Source organism: Alligator sinensis, unplaced genomic scaffold (assembly GCF_000455745.1).
Source record: "Alligator sinensis unplaced genomic scaffold, ASM45574v1 scaffold47_2, whole genome shotgun sequence".
Lineage (NCBI taxonomy): Eukaryota > Metazoa > Chordata > Crocodylia > Alligatoridae > Alligator > Alligator sinensis.
This window is the reverse complement of record NW_005842150.1, coordinates 2,129,032-2,145,411: the sequence shown is the minus strand read 5'-3', so window position 1 is coordinate 2,145,411 and position 16,380 is coordinate 2,129,032. Positions and strand designations below refer to the sequence as shown.

General features: G+C 42.0%; 1 protein-coding gene across 1 annotated transcript in view; it reads left to right on the top strand.

Moving 5' to 3' along the window:
- Positions 1–168: 168 nt before the first annotated feature.
- The window catches only part of UBR7 (ubiquitin protein ligase E3 component n-recognin 7 (putative)), a 19,132-nt gene continuing 2,920 nt past the window's right edge, over positions 169–16,380 (top strand). The window contains exons 1-9 of the mRNA XM_025206323.1: positions 169–185; positions 635–686; positions 1,435–1,568; positions 2,159–2,219; positions 3,855–3,950; positions 9,516–9,569; positions 11,073–11,178; positions 15,314–15,498; positions 16,146–16,277. Of these exons, the coding sequence (XP_025062108.1) occupies positions 169–185; positions 635–686; positions 1,435–1,568; positions 2,159–2,219; positions 3,855–3,950; positions 9,516–9,569; positions 11,073–11,178; positions 15,314–15,498; positions 16,146–16,277 (837 nt within the window). The remainder of the gene's footprint in view (positions 186–634; positions 687–1,434; positions 1,569–2,158; positions 2,220–3,854; positions 3,951–9,515; positions 9,570–11,072; positions 11,179–15,313; positions 15,499–16,145; positions 16,278–16,380) is intronic.

Here is a 16,380-nt window from a genome sequence, read left to right as displayed (position 1 = left end):
GAGGATCAAAGTGGCACTTGAGGAAGTGGCTGAGCTATTTTGAGGCCTGCCTGCAAAAAAGGGTCGACCTGCCAGGGAGGCTTTAGTAAGCAGTGTTTTTGAAGAGTACCTTGGAGGTCAGCCCTTGGGACTATGAGATATTATTCATAAAGTTTCCAAGCATCCTATATGGGTGTGCGTATCACGTAAGTGCATAATTAGCTTAATTGTGAAGCGCAGGGTCAGTCCCAGTTTATTACCCGCTACTTACATTGAAACGATCATCAGCTATTCACATATTCGTTAAAAGCATTAGCTGCTTAAGTGCATGGGAATCCTCTGCTTTGTAAGTTAGTTACACAGGGTTTAACTGCATGATCGAAGCTGGCTGGGAGCTGTCCATTTCAAGGCTTCTAAGGCAAGCTCAAGCCTACTAGGCCCTGCCAATTTCAAGGCTGTTTGTTTATAAGGTGTTTTGAGAAACAAGATAAGAAACCTTTTTGATGTGCAAAAAGTTTAGCTCACTTGCTCCTGTAATTAATGAGTAATTATCGACATTGAGACGGGGGTAAATACAGACCCTTTTATCAGTCCCAACACTGTGCACTTAAACGGGGTGCATTTGCACTGTGAATGCTGTCATTCTGTTTTGTAGCAAGGTTCTAGTGTTTGAGCTGGGATTCTCTCCAGAGAATGAGAGAAACAAGGTTTGTTTTGCAATATTTTTTTATTGAGATTCAGTAAGCTTTCAGGCACAGGGTTTTATGGGACACTAAAACTATGGACTGAACGCAGACAGTAGTTTTACAGCTTATGATTTATTTGCTCCCCGTTAGCCTCCCCCCTTTTGCATGGTATTATTGTGGTGAAAATAAATGGTGAATCTAAATAAACAAACCTATATATTTATAGGTTTATTTCAACTGCCTTTTTCTTGGTTTGTAGCTGCTTTTGATGGCTTCCTTTAATGCCACAGGCTTACTGCCGTCTTCCCTTCCCTTAAGTCTCATCAGCAGGGCAGGGTGGCACTGTAGAGACCAACTCTTTCAAAGAGGCACGAGCCTTCATAGGCAGCAATCTACTTTGTCAGATGCTAATTACCTCTCTACTTATTAAGTGCTGTTGTTTAACTCCATTGTGTAAATGAAAAAGATTCTTGTTTTACCTGGTGTTTACTTCAGGCTGTACGTACCTGCTGCTTGCCCAGAATTGAAGACAGGCACTTTGTGCACAAAAGCTTGTCTAACATCTTTCCCCACTTTACGGTTAATTTAGTAAAAGATACTGCCAAATAAATACTGATTCTCTCTGAACCTCTGGTGCTAGCTTGCACATCAGCATTAACTTGCTTTTTGCTTCTGACAAACTGCATTTACTACTTCAGTCAAACAGCAAATGACCTTTTTCAGATTATTTCTGTGCCTCTCTCTTTTTATATCTGTTGTTTCTTTGTAGGGTGCTGTAAAGAGACAAGCTTTATATGCTTGCAGTACTTGTACTCCACCAGGAGAAGAACCGGCAGGGATATGCTTAGCCTGCAGTTATGAGTGTCATGGAACACACAAGCTGTTTGAATTGTATACAAAAAGGTAAAGCACTATTGGGGCCATTTCTGAGGTACTTCCATTTATCTGCCACATCACGAAGCAGTAAAATGCAATATTGAAGATGGCGTATACCTGTAAGTCTAGGGACAGAAATGACACACAAACTGGTTTAAATCTGTAACAGCAGAAGTTCAGTGCACATAAACCACATTCAAAATGGCCAGAACTGGTTTAAGATAAACCAGTTAAGTGATTTAGGTTACATTGGTTTATTGTGCTTTTGTCCCAGATCCCCTCCAGGTTCAAGTCAACTCACAGTCGCTGTCTTTCAAACACATATGCTTACCCATAAGCCTAAGAGTATTCTCGGCAGCAATAATTACATGGGCCGGAAGAGTATCCCAATTGAATAGTGATTCTACTCAACAATGATACTGAAATCTGACAGGCTGTTAGCATGAGGGAGTAATGCTGCTGGACTTTGATCAGTTCTAAAAGATGATATTGTGAATTAGCTTATGAGAGTATGTTCTAGTTCTCAGTTGGCAGTGGGAAGCCCTTAAAAATATAAAAATAAAATCATTTTGAGACATTTAAAAAAATATCTGAACTGCTATATTTTTTTTTTCCAGAAACTTCTGCTGTGACTGTGGAAACAGCAAATTCAAAAATTTGCAATGCAGATTACTTCCAGTAAGTTTAAACATTGCTATTTTCTTCATTCTGTAGAGAATAATAAAAGCTGGTGGTAGTATTGCTTCTCCAAGTAGGAGAGTTTAGTTGTGTTTTTTTCTGTCACAAAAAACAATGTACTCTCAATAGAGAACTGATTACAGAAGCTGTTAAAATGGGTTCATTGCATTGTATAGAGTTAAGATTTGCACAGCAAAACCAGGACTTACAGCTGTTGCTAGAGACAGGCTATAACTTTTAAAATCTAGTTTTAATTAAATTCTTTGTGTACCAGTCACATAAGTTGGCTAAACTGGGTTAGCTTGTGTACAGGTCCTAAAGAACATGACTTAGAATGGTTTTACTGTTACCAGTAAGCAAAGTGAGGTGTTGAATCCCATTCTGGAAGATGGGAAGAACATGCAGTTCAGTAGACCCTTCAGCACTGAATCTAAAACACTGGTAAAATACTGAGAAGTATGGGCAGAACTGAAGGTTCAGAACTCATAGGTTTGTTTGGATAAAATTGTAGTGCATTGATTCCAGGGGTTGGGCTAAATCACCGTTTCTCAATCTGTGGGTCGCTAGAGTATATGAAAGGGTTGTGAACAACCTGTAAAAATGGATTCTCCTTTAAAGGAAAAAAATATGGGAAGCTGTAGCTTTTTCCTTGCAGGCTGTCAGGGTTCCAGCCTGCAAGGGCATGCTTGGGGCCCCCTCTGTCCCACACACCCACCCCCTGCCCTGCACACTGGGGGTAGGGGGGCAGCAGGTCAAGAGTGAGGGGCACTGGGTCAGGACTGGCCATCAGTGTTTACAAATGGATCCTGGTACAAAAAAGGTTGAGAACCACTGGAGTAGATGATCTCTGGAGGTCCCTTCCAGCCCTACTTATCTATGGTTTTATGATTCTCAGCCAGGGTGCTATAGCACCCCAGGCTGATGCAAAACCCTTCGAAGGGTACCCTGAGATACGAGGAGATAAGCAGGTAGGAGGAGATTAGTGCAGGCTCAGGTTCTTCCCTACCTAGCCACTCCCCTAGCCCCACTGCCTGGACCCTCTGCAGGGAGGTAAGCATTCAAATAAATTATTTTTTGAACTAGAGTGCCACTTAATTCCCAAAAGTTATGGAGGGGGGTCTTGGGTCTGACGAGATTGAGAACCACTGCCATTGTGATTATCAGTGGTCTTATAAAAGTGTGTGCACATGAAGACTGGGTTGAAGTTAGCTTTTTCAAGCCATGATTGTAAGGGCTTTCAGATCAGTACTTTTCCCTGTCTCATTTGCTGTAGTCTGTGCCCCCCTGCTTCCCTCTGCTAAGCTGTATGATTTTGGTGACATTGTCCCCACCGCCCCCTCCTTTTTCCTTTTGGACTTCAGCATTCTTCATGTTTCTCTCTCATCTTTGCTGCCACACAAGCAAGGTATTGTTGAAACATCTGAGTTCTCATATCCATGTGTGAGAATCCTGAAAAGCTACTAAAGCAGGAGATTCCTTTTGTAGCAGGGGCATCATACTAATGTCAAGTGAGTAAGTGTAATAATTGTCCTGTAGGAAATTAAAATAATATATAATTGCCTTCAGGTCATGCAGTCTGACCAGACTTTTTTTACTGCTTTATCCATCCAGACATGCATCTTGTTTTCTTTCTAGGAAAAAGTAAAGGTGAATTTGGGCAATAAGTATAACGACAACTTCTATGGATTGTACTGTATTTGTAAAAGACCTTATCCTGATCCTGAAGATGAGGTAAGAAATGAAGGATTGGGAATAACACAAAGTGCATGTACTTTTTATTATGTACATAGTGTCCTCAGGATCTCCATAGCATATATCCCATCTTAATAAATCTTAACCTGCCTTGTCACTTTGTTATATCATTTTATATAGTAGTCTGCAATCTCAGTTTCTTAAACAAAAAAAAAAGTTTTTATCCTCAAAGATAGCTGTGTAAGACTGAAGCGAAGTGTTGGGATAGCCCCAATATGCAAATAAAATAATGCCACCCGTACCCCCCTCCCTCCCTTCACCCAGGATAAACTAATAGTAGAAAACCATTTCTCTCTTTCTGCTGCTCCCTCTGCCTTCTTCCAGACACTAGGTTACTTTATACTTGAGTGTATGGGATCCTCAGCTCTACAGGGCAACCTGCTTCTAACACTGGAACCTGGGACATGCACAGTATTTCTACAGCTGTAGAAAGGCATCACTACATTCATAGGATCATAGGAAAGTAGGGCTGGAAGAGATCTCATGAGGTCATCTAGTCCAGCCCACTGCTAAAGACAGGGATCATCCTTGACCAGACCATCTCAGTCAAGCATCCGTCTAACCTGCTTTTGAAAATTTCCAAGGATGGAGATAACATAACTTCTTTAGGTAGCCTGTTCCAATTCATTACTATCCTCACAGCCAGAAAGTTCCTCTTAATCTCTAACCTAAATTTCCCCTGCTGCAGCTTGAGGCCATTGCTCCTAGTCCTGTGCCCTACAGCTACAGAAAAGCCAGTTGCTATTCTCTGTATAATCACTCTTCAGGTATTTTGGAGATTTATCAAGTCCGCCCTCAGTCTTCTCTTCAACCCGGCTAAATAACCCTAGTTTGTTCAGTCATTCCCCGTTAGTCTCGTCTCTGAGGCCCCTGATAATTTTTGTTTCCCTGCACTGGACTCTTTCCAAACTGCCCACATCCTACTTGAAGTGTGGGAGCCAAAACTGGGCACAGTATTCCAAGTGAGGCCTCACCAGTGCTGAATAGAGTAGGAGAATCGCTTCCCTTATTTCAAGTGACACTCCTGTTAATACAACAGAGGACAGCGTTGGCTTTTTTGCAACAAGAAAAATATACATAGTATAGTATGGTGTATACTATAATCTCTGCAATACTTTTATGTATTCAGTTATGGAGGGTTTTTGTTGCAGTCATAAGAATTATGAGTCTACTTTAAAAACGAGCAGAAAATACTACGCTGAAAGCATAAATTGTCCTGTAAAATTTGGTGACATTAGCTCAAGAAAGATTTCTATTTGTTCTACATAAGTAGTATTTTTAAGTTCCAGGAATGAGAATAATGGAAAAGAGGTAGGGAAATTTGAAAAATAACATTTACTTTATTAAAATTACATTGGTCAGAGCACATTAAATATTTCTTGAAGCAGTCTCTGTGACCATATTCTTTTCGTAATTCACAAGATTTGCCAATTAGTAAAGTTCTACTGTAACAGTAGCTCGTTGGTAAAGCTTGCCCACAGCAATTTCAAACATTTGGCTTTTCATTTTGTCACTTTAATTGAAGCCATTACCTTTCTTTCTGTCTTTTATTTAAAAAAAAAAGAAAAGACCGGCTTGTATATTCATTTTGAACTATTTTTTTTATAATACACTTTTGGGAAATACAGAATATTGGCAAAAATATAATTGGAAGAGAAACAGTGAGTTTCTCTCAGAGAGAGGCATCTTAATATGGCTAGCACCAAACAACTGATACAGAAACACGGGTATCTGGTTTCTTATTAGATATATATGTGAACATGAATGAGGGAGGATAAAAAGGTGATAAACATCAGACAGGACTACTGTTAGGCAAGTACAAATTATGTTAAGCTAATCAGATTTCTTTGCTATGATAACTAATTGTGGAAAAGCAGTAGATTTGATATGCTAGGACAGGTTGGCAGTATTTTTGGGCAGAGTGCCAAAAACAGCCCAACCTTGACTTGAGATGTTGGCATGCCAGGGATAGATGGCTGGGGAGCCATGTGGGACCTGATCCTTGTTGTGGAATTGCAGCCTCGGGCCCCTCCCCACCATCCACCCCGAGGTGTGGATGTACCCGCTGCTGGCAACAAGCTGGGCCAGGGCTCTGTGGACCTTGGTGAAGATGTTTGCAGCCTCCCTGCTGCCTGCTGTGAGCAGCCTGGGCTCCATGGCGGGCAGCAGGGGCCTGCCCAGAGCCTGGGCCAGCTGTGGCAGGTAGCCAGGAGACTGCAAGTGGCTGCACTGAGGTCTGCAGAGCCCCGGCCTGACTTGTTGCTCGTGGCAGGTGCATGCATGCCTCAGGGTGGACGGCAGGGAAGCGGGGCAAGGCCTGCGCTGCCCCAACAAGGATCAGGCCCATTGCGGTTCCCCTGCCACCCACCCCAAGGTGCATGTACATCTGCTGGCAGCAGTGAGCCAGGCCGGGGCTCCACAGACCCTGGTGCAGTTGCTTGCAGCCTCCCGGCTGCCTGCCACAGCTGGCCTGCGCTTTTGGCGGGCCCCTGCTGCCTGCCACAAAACCCACGCTGCTCACAGCAGGGAGGTTGCAAGGAGCTGCATTGGGGTTTGCAGAGTCCCAGCCTGGCTTGTTGCTGGAGGTGAGTGCGTGAGTGCCTCCGGGTGGACAGCTGGGGAGCCACGAGCAGTAGCCCCCAATCATTGTGGCAGTGCAGACCCAGCCCCTTCCTCGCCATCCTTCCTGAGGCACATGCATGAAGCAAAATGCCTTTGCATGTCTCACTGTGGTATGCATGCTGGGGGGTTGCCACCCTCTGTGCTAGGAGAACTGATAATGGAAAAGCAGTAGATTTGATATAGCTTAACTTTAGTTGTAAGGCTTTTAACACTGTCTTAGGCTAACTAAGAGGATACAGATCAGATGAAATCAAGCTAGAAAGCCTTTCTTAAAGAGTAGTTATTAGGGCTGTGCAAAATTTCGACTGCCATTTTGTTTTGGCGCTGTTTCAAGGTTGAAACAGCAACATCGAAACGAAACAAAATGAGGCTAGTCGAAACATTTCCACCATAGCACTGGGGATGGGGAAGTCAGTCTAGCTGGGCTGACTTCTCATCTGCGGTGCTACGTGTCTCTAGTGGGTTATGGAATAGAGAAAATCCCACACAATTTACTGATTCGTTTTGATGCACTGGCTGGGGGAGTAGTTAGCTGATTGCACGATTTCACAATGATTACACACTTAATTTATACAACACAATTTTATTTTAAAACTCTTTGCTACGTATATAACACTGCTTAGCTTTAAGAAACACCACAAACATTAAAAACACAATAATTACATATATCAGAAACAATGCTCCAAATGCACTTCCTTCCCAAACAATGCTATAAGAATTAGTGTTACAAAAACAACTACAATTACAACTAAAAGTTAAATTTGAATCAATACTGTTATTTTTCATAATATACTTACAATCCTAGAATTCCGAGAAGCCAAATACCAAAATATGGTTTCATTCCTCAGTAGTACGATTTAATGGGTTGGCCTCAGTAGTACGGTTCAATAGGCTGGCCTCAGCAATACGATTCAATGAGCTGGGCTCACCAGTGATAGGACTACGTCCCCTTCCTTCAGTCCCTTTCGGGCGCTCCGCGGCTTCAGCGTGAACTAAGAGATTCGTGTTCATGGAGAGGCTTGATTAGGCGATCAATCTAATCTGAACTTATACTTGCGATTCTTCCTTCGTTGTTCTGCAAGCGAAGTCACCTCCAAATTGGGACAGTAAGTTACAGGTTTTTATTGAGTGAGCTGCCGTCATTGGGCTCCTCCTACTCAATTCATCATAACTCCCAAATTTGGGCTCGGATCTTACTCAACAGAAATTACCTTTGTTGAGCATTTTTAAATTATTCTTGGGGAGACTTCCATATCACTGTAAATACTCTTTTCTTTTTACCAGTCTGGTTAAAAGGCCTTAGGCTTTGATGTCTCGGAATTTAGGACATTTACTTTCTTTGTAAAAAACTTCTAAAGGTACAATTTAGATTAAGTTTTTAGGCGAAGTCAGGACATTTTGCACGTAGCTCCGAAACAATGAGCTAGATAAGGAGATAGATCCTATCTTCTTCCTGAAACTGGCTAATGGGCAATCTTTACAAACATTCAAACTATTTCATTCAATATGACACTACGGTCGAAACGAAGTCAGTCCAGCTGGGCTGCTTCCCCGCCCCCTGCCATCTAGTGCCGTCCAGACCTTGAAACTGAAGTCGGAATGGAACAGTGCCTTTTCGCACAGCCCTAGTAGTTATTAGTAGTTTGTCATTAAACTTGGGAGGAGAGTGTGTGTGTGGGGGGGAAGGGTTCTGTTAATATTTACATTAGTGACATGAATTATGGAATAGAAATTACATTTTATAATCATTGTGAATGCTACCAACCTGTGAGGTGTTTCAAGAACTTTGGAGGATTAGTGATCACGATGACTTTAATAAATTGGAGAAATGATCTGAAATCAACAAGATAGAGTTCAATGCAGACAAGTGGAAGGAGAAATCAAATGCACAAGTACCAAATGAGGGGGGAAAAAAGGCTAAGCAGCAGCACCTGCAGAAAAGGATGAGGGGATCATAGTGGATTGCAAACTAAATATGAATTTAAAGAAGTAATGCTGTTGCAAAAGGAAATATTCTGGAATGTATTGACAGAAGTATCGTATGTAAGATACAAGGTGATTATTCTGGACTACTGCTTCCAGTTTTAGACACTGCACTTGAAGGATTATGTAAACAGATTGGAGAGAGTCTAGTGGCAATAAACAGGATTTCTAAAACAGGACCTAAGAGCAGAGAAAGAATTGGGTTTGCTTAGTCTAGAAAAAAGAAGGTTGGTATGGGACAATATGTAAAAAAGGTATATTATAGAGGGCATTGGTCAAGAAAGAGGTAGGTTAATTTGCAGCAAAGAAGTTTTAGGTTAGATGTTAGTTGGATTACAAAGCTTTCTAACTAGGAGAGGTAGTGAAGGATTGGAACTGGTTCCTGATTTCTTTTATTTTTTTTTGAGCATTTAGAACTCTAATGAATGCGTAAATGAACAGTTTAAGACATAATATAGTTTAATGATAAGACAGATTGCCTTGTATTGTATCTAACAGAATTCTGAGGCTGAATTAGGTTGTCTATGACTCCTAAAAATCTGACATCTTTAACCTAAAGATTTCTTTCTGCTTCTGTTGATATATCTTTTATTCACATACTTACACGTAAGAGGTGGTGGTTGCAGATGTACTGCACTGAGTTGATTTTTGTCAAATCTGTATGTCAGGAGGTCTGGCTGTTAGGAAAAACTAATTTTGTTAGACAAGTGGGAATCTCCATGGTCTTCAGAATGTAACAGATTACATTCAGGACCTTGAGAAAACAGACTTGCAACTGAGGTGGTAACTATTTATAGTGGCTATTCAGAGTGGGTGCATGGAATGGGAAAGTGATATTTATATATGTTTCTCAGATAATACTGAGGCCTGTGAGACTTTCGAGGCCTGTGAGACTTTTGAAGATTGATATTGCTGCTAATAATATGATTGTTCATCTAGATCCCGGATGAAATGATCCAGTGCATTGTTTGTGAAGACTGGTTCCATGGAAGGGTAAGGATCTATATATAGTTAACACAACTGTCATCTTGCATAGAAATGAACTTACATCAGTGTTTTCTTTGTGACGCGTCTTACTTGCTATGTCCCCTTCACAGCCCTCTTGTGCCTACACTTTTGCTGCTGATGCCCAGCCCCTTGGTGAGGTTTAATACTTACGTACTTCAAGGGTTTAGATGCTCAGGGGCAGGGCAAAGATTTTTGGCCTCTGGCAGGGGCCAGAGCTCTGGCATCTGTTGCAAGTTACAGCCTGTGGAAGCAAAAAATTGCTAACCCCTGATTAAGATTAGGGTGCCAAACTCATCTATGTCACTGGGCTTGATGTGGATCTACCAGTGGGAATGATAGCTATATTATGTACATGGCCAGTCGCCCTATCGCTTGCCCCCTGCTGTCAACACCCGGTGCCCATTCAGTCTCCATCTGGGACCCAGATAGCAGGCTGTGGCCTCACCCACCCCACTCCCAAATTCCTAGTCCTTCTGGGACCTCTATGAACTGGGTGAAACAGCAACATGGGCTATATCTGACCTGCAGGCTATGTGTTTGACACCCCTGGTCTGAATGTTTCTTAACAGATTGTTGGAAAGCAGGTTAGATTTGTGACCTCTTTATACCCTACTGAAGGTGAAAAAAGACTAAATGTTTTCTACTAGGGCAAGAGCGATGATGTAGCTGTGATAGTCCAGTTATTATGCAAGAGGCAAGGATTTCTTAGGATAATATCTTTTATTGGACCAACTGTATAGTTAGGTTAAAGTTAGACAAGCGTTCCAATGCAATGCTTTTAAACCCAGAGGGAGAACCTTCCATCTTCAGCTCCCCCTGTGCAAAAATGAAGTTTGTTTCCTACCTATGGGGACTTTTTACCATCTACACTTTTCCCAGAGCCTGACGAAAGGACTTTAATCCCGAAAGCTTGCAGAAAAGGTCAGTTTTCTTGCCATTTTCCAGTTGGTCTAATAAAAGGTATCATTTTAGAACCAAGAGTTCTAGTTTTTTATATGTTTTTAAATGAGACTTAAGAAAGAATGTCTTGCATTCAAAAGCTTGTCTAACTTTATCCCAACTATATAATTGGTACAATAAAAGATATCACCCTAAAGAATCCTCATCTGTCTCAAATGTTTTCTGAAACTTGTTGAGCAATGGGAATTTTGCAGTGCGTTGGAGCTGACCTATTAGGGTATGCAACGTTTAAATTGATATGAATGTTTTGGCTAATGGAATCCAGATTTAGAGAGTTGGTGTGTAAACAAAGACAAATTACATGGAAATATAGCTGGTGTTTGATCAATTCATTCCCGTCCTCTAGTTATTTTGATGCTGATGAAGGGGGCTCTGGATATGCTGATAGCAGAGATGCTGAAAACTTGAAAAAGGAGGTGGACATAATGCATATTTTTCTACCTTGTACAAGAGAAGAAAAAAAGTCTGCTGAATTCATTAGACTTCAACTGACATTCAACCCTGTGCTCCTGTTTCTTCTTGACACAGCATCTTGGTGTGGTTCCTCCTGACAGTGGTGACTTCCATGAGATGGTGTGCCAGACCTGTATGAATCGATGCTCTTTCCTATGGCCTTATGCTGCACAGTTAGCAGGTAAAATTAGGATAGCTGCACTAATATTTCTGTGGCATATACCCCATACTTAGCTGCCTTAATTACATAACCCTATCCAAATAAGAAAAGATAGATATCATTAGCAAGGATTTTGGTTTCCTATGTTTAAAAATCGCAAATTCTCTGACTAAAACCACCCAAATCCATGATTAAAATGAAACGCCACTATATATATATATATAGGTATAAATTGAACAGTGTTTTTTTTGATACATTTACAACTTCAAAGCAATTTGGAAGCCTACCAGTACCTCAGTCACTATAATAAAATCAATTCTAAATACCTATACATTTTGGTATTTAATTTTGGATTTCTTATCATGGAAAAATCAGAGCTCCCCTTGCCCTCTTTGCTCACCAGGATGCAGGTCCAGGCCCCTCACTCTCTACCCACAGCACCAGGCCCTGTGGGGGAAGGCAGCAGGGCAGGGAGTCTGAGCCCATAGTGGGCAGCCTGCCGCTGCTGTATACATAGATCTGTGGGGGCACGTTCCCTCTCCCCAGGAGTGCATGTAGCGGTGGGAAGCCATCCTCCCCCGGACGAGCTGCTTGCGGCACCATCCTTTTCTCTGCCAGGGCCATGTAGCCATGTATTCCAGCCCCAGGCTCCAAGCTCCATGTACTGTCCTAGATGGGCAGCAGCACAAGCCCAGTCCTGCCCAACTCCTTCCCTCCCTCACTCCCTATGGGGGCTTCAATCCTCTCTTTCCCCCACTAGACTTAACTCTGGGAGCTGCTCTTCAGGCTGCCATGTGCATGTGTGAGTGTGCACATGAACCTGGCACCCCCTTCCTGACTGCTGTCTTTCTGCTCCTCTCAGCTCCTTGCAGGCTGGAACTCTGCCAGATTTGGATATTAGCAAGGTAGTTAGCCATCTTTTAGTTTGAATTCAGGCAGAAAAGCAGGGCAGGGTGTTACCATAGACTAGCTTGTTTAGAGAGGCAGGAGCTTTTGTAGGCTATTGCTTGCTTTGTTAGATGTTATGAATGTACTTGCAGAGATCAGGAGTACTAAATACGAATAAAGTCTAGAGTACTAGATGGTCTTAACAATCTAAATAGAATAAAAGTCTAAATTGAGTACTAAATAGGGAGGAATAATACAAAGGAGAAGGAAAGGGGGAGTAAGAGAAGGGATACTGGGCATGGGACGCTGACTGTGCTGTAGCGTGTCACAGCACCAACAGTGCTAATGCACTACTGCGCAGTAGTGTCATTTAAAAGATGTTTGCCAGCACTACTGTGTAGTAACCACTGCACAGTAGTGTCTTGTGTAGATACACCCACTGATGAGAGGAAAGTGAGTTGAAGAGATCAGTTAACCCCTTGAGAGACAGGTTACAAAAACTAACCCAGGTAATGGGATAAGAAAGCACAGTTTGTGTTCAGACTGTACTTAAACACAGTCTAGTCTGTGGGATTCCTTGTTCCACAATTTCATGTTAATTTGGTTTTTAAAGTTTTGTTGTTTTAAAGAACAGTGACTCTGAGGTCAATGATGGAATGATTTGGATGATGGGATTGCATAGTTAGCAGGTTTGAAGATGACACCCAGCTTAGTGGAACTGCAGACACTTTGGAGGATGGTATTGTAATTCATAAGGACCTTGATGGACTGGAAAGTAAATTTTATTCAGTTTAATTTCAGATTAATAAGAATGAGTGCAAAGTCCCTTTGGGGTGGCACAATAAAATGCATAAATACAAATTGGGAACAAGTGACTAGGTTGCAGTATTAGGGAGAGAGATCTGGGGGTATGATGGCTCTAGGTGAGCACGGCTGCAGGTGGGTGGTTGCTGTGGCTCCAGCCCTGACCCTTGGTGGGGGCTGGAGCTGGGGCTGGAGCTGGAACCAGAGCCACAGCAGATCTCTCTCCCCCCCCCCAACAAAAACAAACAAAAAACATGACTTGCGAGAAAAGGTGGGCTTATCGATAGTCTTCACATAACTCCATGGCATTAAAGAGGATGGCAAGATAGTGTGCTCCATGGGTGATAAAACAAACAGCAGCCTAGATCCCTTCCAGCCCCGTTTCCCTATAACTATGATTCTAGTATCGCTGGGCTCCAGTTGCAGAGATGAAACATGCCAGTGAAGCAATTGTTTAGAAGCTGTTTGGTAACTTGTACATTTTTACTGCTGCTAGGACCACTTGCAATGATGACTGAATGTTCTCCTTGTTATAATAATTAAAAAAATAAGAAATGTTCCGTCACACTGTCCAGGAAGACATGTCAAGCTTATTTGTTCTGTGGCTAAGCAGACTGAGGGAGGGAAAAGCAGCGCTCTTGAGACATTCAGACCCCACCTTAAATTTCAGAAATAAGAGCATGTGTAGAAGAGTTTGCACACCTTAAAGTGTAACAGGATTAGTGCATTGCTTACTAAGTTTCATCTGCCATTTAGTTGCTGGGGGAGAGAGTCTAGACCTGAGGAAGGGCACTTGATGCTCAAAAGCTTGTCTATCAGTTCTCCTAATTATATAGTTTGTCCAAAAATCCTTGCCTCTGTGTATGTGGACAAATGTAATAGTTAAATGATTCTGTTTTTGGAAAATCACTGTAAAATTAGAAGTGGCATCATCCGTTCAGAACATTATTCCTTTATATGCTTTTATGACAGCCCTAAACATTTTAAAGAGAGTATTTTATAATAGAATAAACTATAGTTCTTGGTTTCACCCCACATGTCAGAAAATAAAGCCTTCCACATTTGGCAGTGCCGGAACTAAAATATGACAAAATAAAAACTTAGAAAAATTACCTGGCTGCCATCCAGTATTTTACAAATATCAGTGAATTCCAAAAGCCTCAAAGACAAGCATCTTAACATGCAGAAACATGTGAGATAACTGAAGAGGGAATAGAACCCCACAGCTTACTAGAAAATAAATGTGAAATGGCAAGACACAAAGAAATTAAGCAGATTGGTTTTAGAATAGTGTCTCAGTAAAAAATACAGTACAGGCAGTCCTCAGACTTACGACACAATTGGTTCCTGAAAACTATCTTAAGTCGAAATGTTGTAACTCGGAACCAATTTTCTCATAAGAAACAATGTTATAAATGCGGGATTGGTTCCTGAACCAAGGCCCGATACCCTACTTTCACCAAAAATACCCCAGAATTTTGTATTTGATCAGTTATAGGTAAGTATTATAGCTACATTAATATATTTATATTATAAATAGCAATCATTGATTTGGAAGGACTTCTTTGAGGTGACTTTGCTGGATGCAGCAAACTTGTTCGCTGGCATGGCATTGCATCGGATCAAATGTTGTAAGTCGAAACTAGTGTTGTAAAGTTGAAACAGGGTGTCAATTTATAAAGGTAAGTGTGAAACGTTGTAACTTGAAACGTTGCAAGTCTAGGACTGCCTGTATCTATAACTTGTTCTGTAATAGTATTTTTGGGGTGGAAGGAGTTATAAGCCATAAGTAGTGAAAGATTAAGTCATTGCATTAGTTAATGAGATCATTATGTACTAAAATAGCAGTCAGATATATCTTGGGCTTTGCTGTAGTGCAGAGGTTTGGGCCATGGCCTCTAGGTCATGGCATGGTGGGGCAGCACTGGGAGGGAGGCAGCCAGCTCCATGCCCCCTATCCCGCTTCTGCTGCCATGGCCATGCCTGAAGAGGCGCTGCCTGCGCAGCAGGTACCAGGGCCTGTGCTGGGTTGGGCAGGGCCTTCCACCCCTGCCCGCAGCTGGGAGCAGGGGGATGCAGGTGGGCAAATGCTCAGGGTGGAGGGTGGGGAAACGGCTCTGCTGCTTGCTCCTTGGGAGGGTAGCAGAGCCCCTTTTTCCAGGCAGCCCCAGCTGGGTCCCCCCAGGCCACTGCCTGCGCAGCCCCTTCCCTTGCAGGGTTCCCTAGTGCCTGTGGCTGCAGTGCCGGAACCCCATCCTCAGTCACCTCCCCCCCAAAAAAGTAAAATTTAAATATGTAAATTAGATACCCAGTCCACCAAAATTCTTTGAGCGAGTTTGCCGGTCCGCAGCACAAAAAAGGTTGGGAACCACTGTGACACTACAATGTTAAGTAAAGAAAAATTCAGAAATATGGATTTCTTTGCCTTGTTTTCTAATGGTAGTTGTGGATACGTATTTTCCAGTTCCTACACTGACCAAAATGAACTCTCATGAAGATGATGGGATTGTGCTGAATGTTAAAGAAACTGAGGAACAGACAAGGGAAATCAAAAAAGAAAGTGGACTAGACCAGACAGAAAAGAGTGTGGAAGAGCAAGTTGAGCAGTGTAATGAACCATCTACTAGCTCTGGGTCTGCATGTCCAAAGGTAAAGCACGCATTTTCCCTTTTATTTTGTGCTCCCCCACTACCTAGTGAAGGCAAAGCTCACCTGTTTTTGAGTTCAGGAAATAGTATTTTTGTTTCATTGCCATTACTTAAATATAATACTTTTGTGCTGTTATTGTCCCAGCGCAGATTCTTCAGGCTATAGACATGCCAGCAAACACGGCTGTGAAGGATTTAATGCCTCTAATAGCCAGTAGGTTAGAAGGTGCAGGACTACAATATGCCGTGCCCAGCCCAGCCTTCCTTTGTGTTAACTTTTTTGCTTGCTCAGGTTGAGGACTCTCATGAATATATTTCAAAGGTGGCAGTACCATGTGCTGGAACTGTGCCAGTGGCTTAGCCTGGATCTAAATTTGTGAAAGCTTCATTGAGAGTCAATGGAAGAGCATCCTTGTTTGCAAGAAGGATGAACACTGTATTTAAAAGGATAAGTGTCAAATAGTTTTTGCTGAGTTGGGGAGGATATAGCAGTGTCTTGATTTGAACTGCGTTAAGGGGTCCTTTAAAAGTATAACAGGGATAAAAAGATAATTCTCTAGCAAAAAATAAAAGTACTCAATACAATAAAAGTGTCAAGAACTGAATAAAACCATTGAAATGAAAAACACTTTCCTCATTTTCATTCAGGTGGTCACAAAGAATGAAGAACAATTTTGCAAGCTGAGAGAATTCCAAAGAAAGCTGTATCTAAAGAAAGATACTGCCACATTCTGGCCTTCTAGCTGGCGAAGCAAGTTATGCACATGCAAAGACTGTTTGGTGTGTATGAGTTTTACTTTCTAAGCTAATGTTTGTATTGGCTTCTTGAAGAACCTATTGAAGGAAGTTGGCATTGATGCAGGTTCTAAAGCTCCCTTGTTCT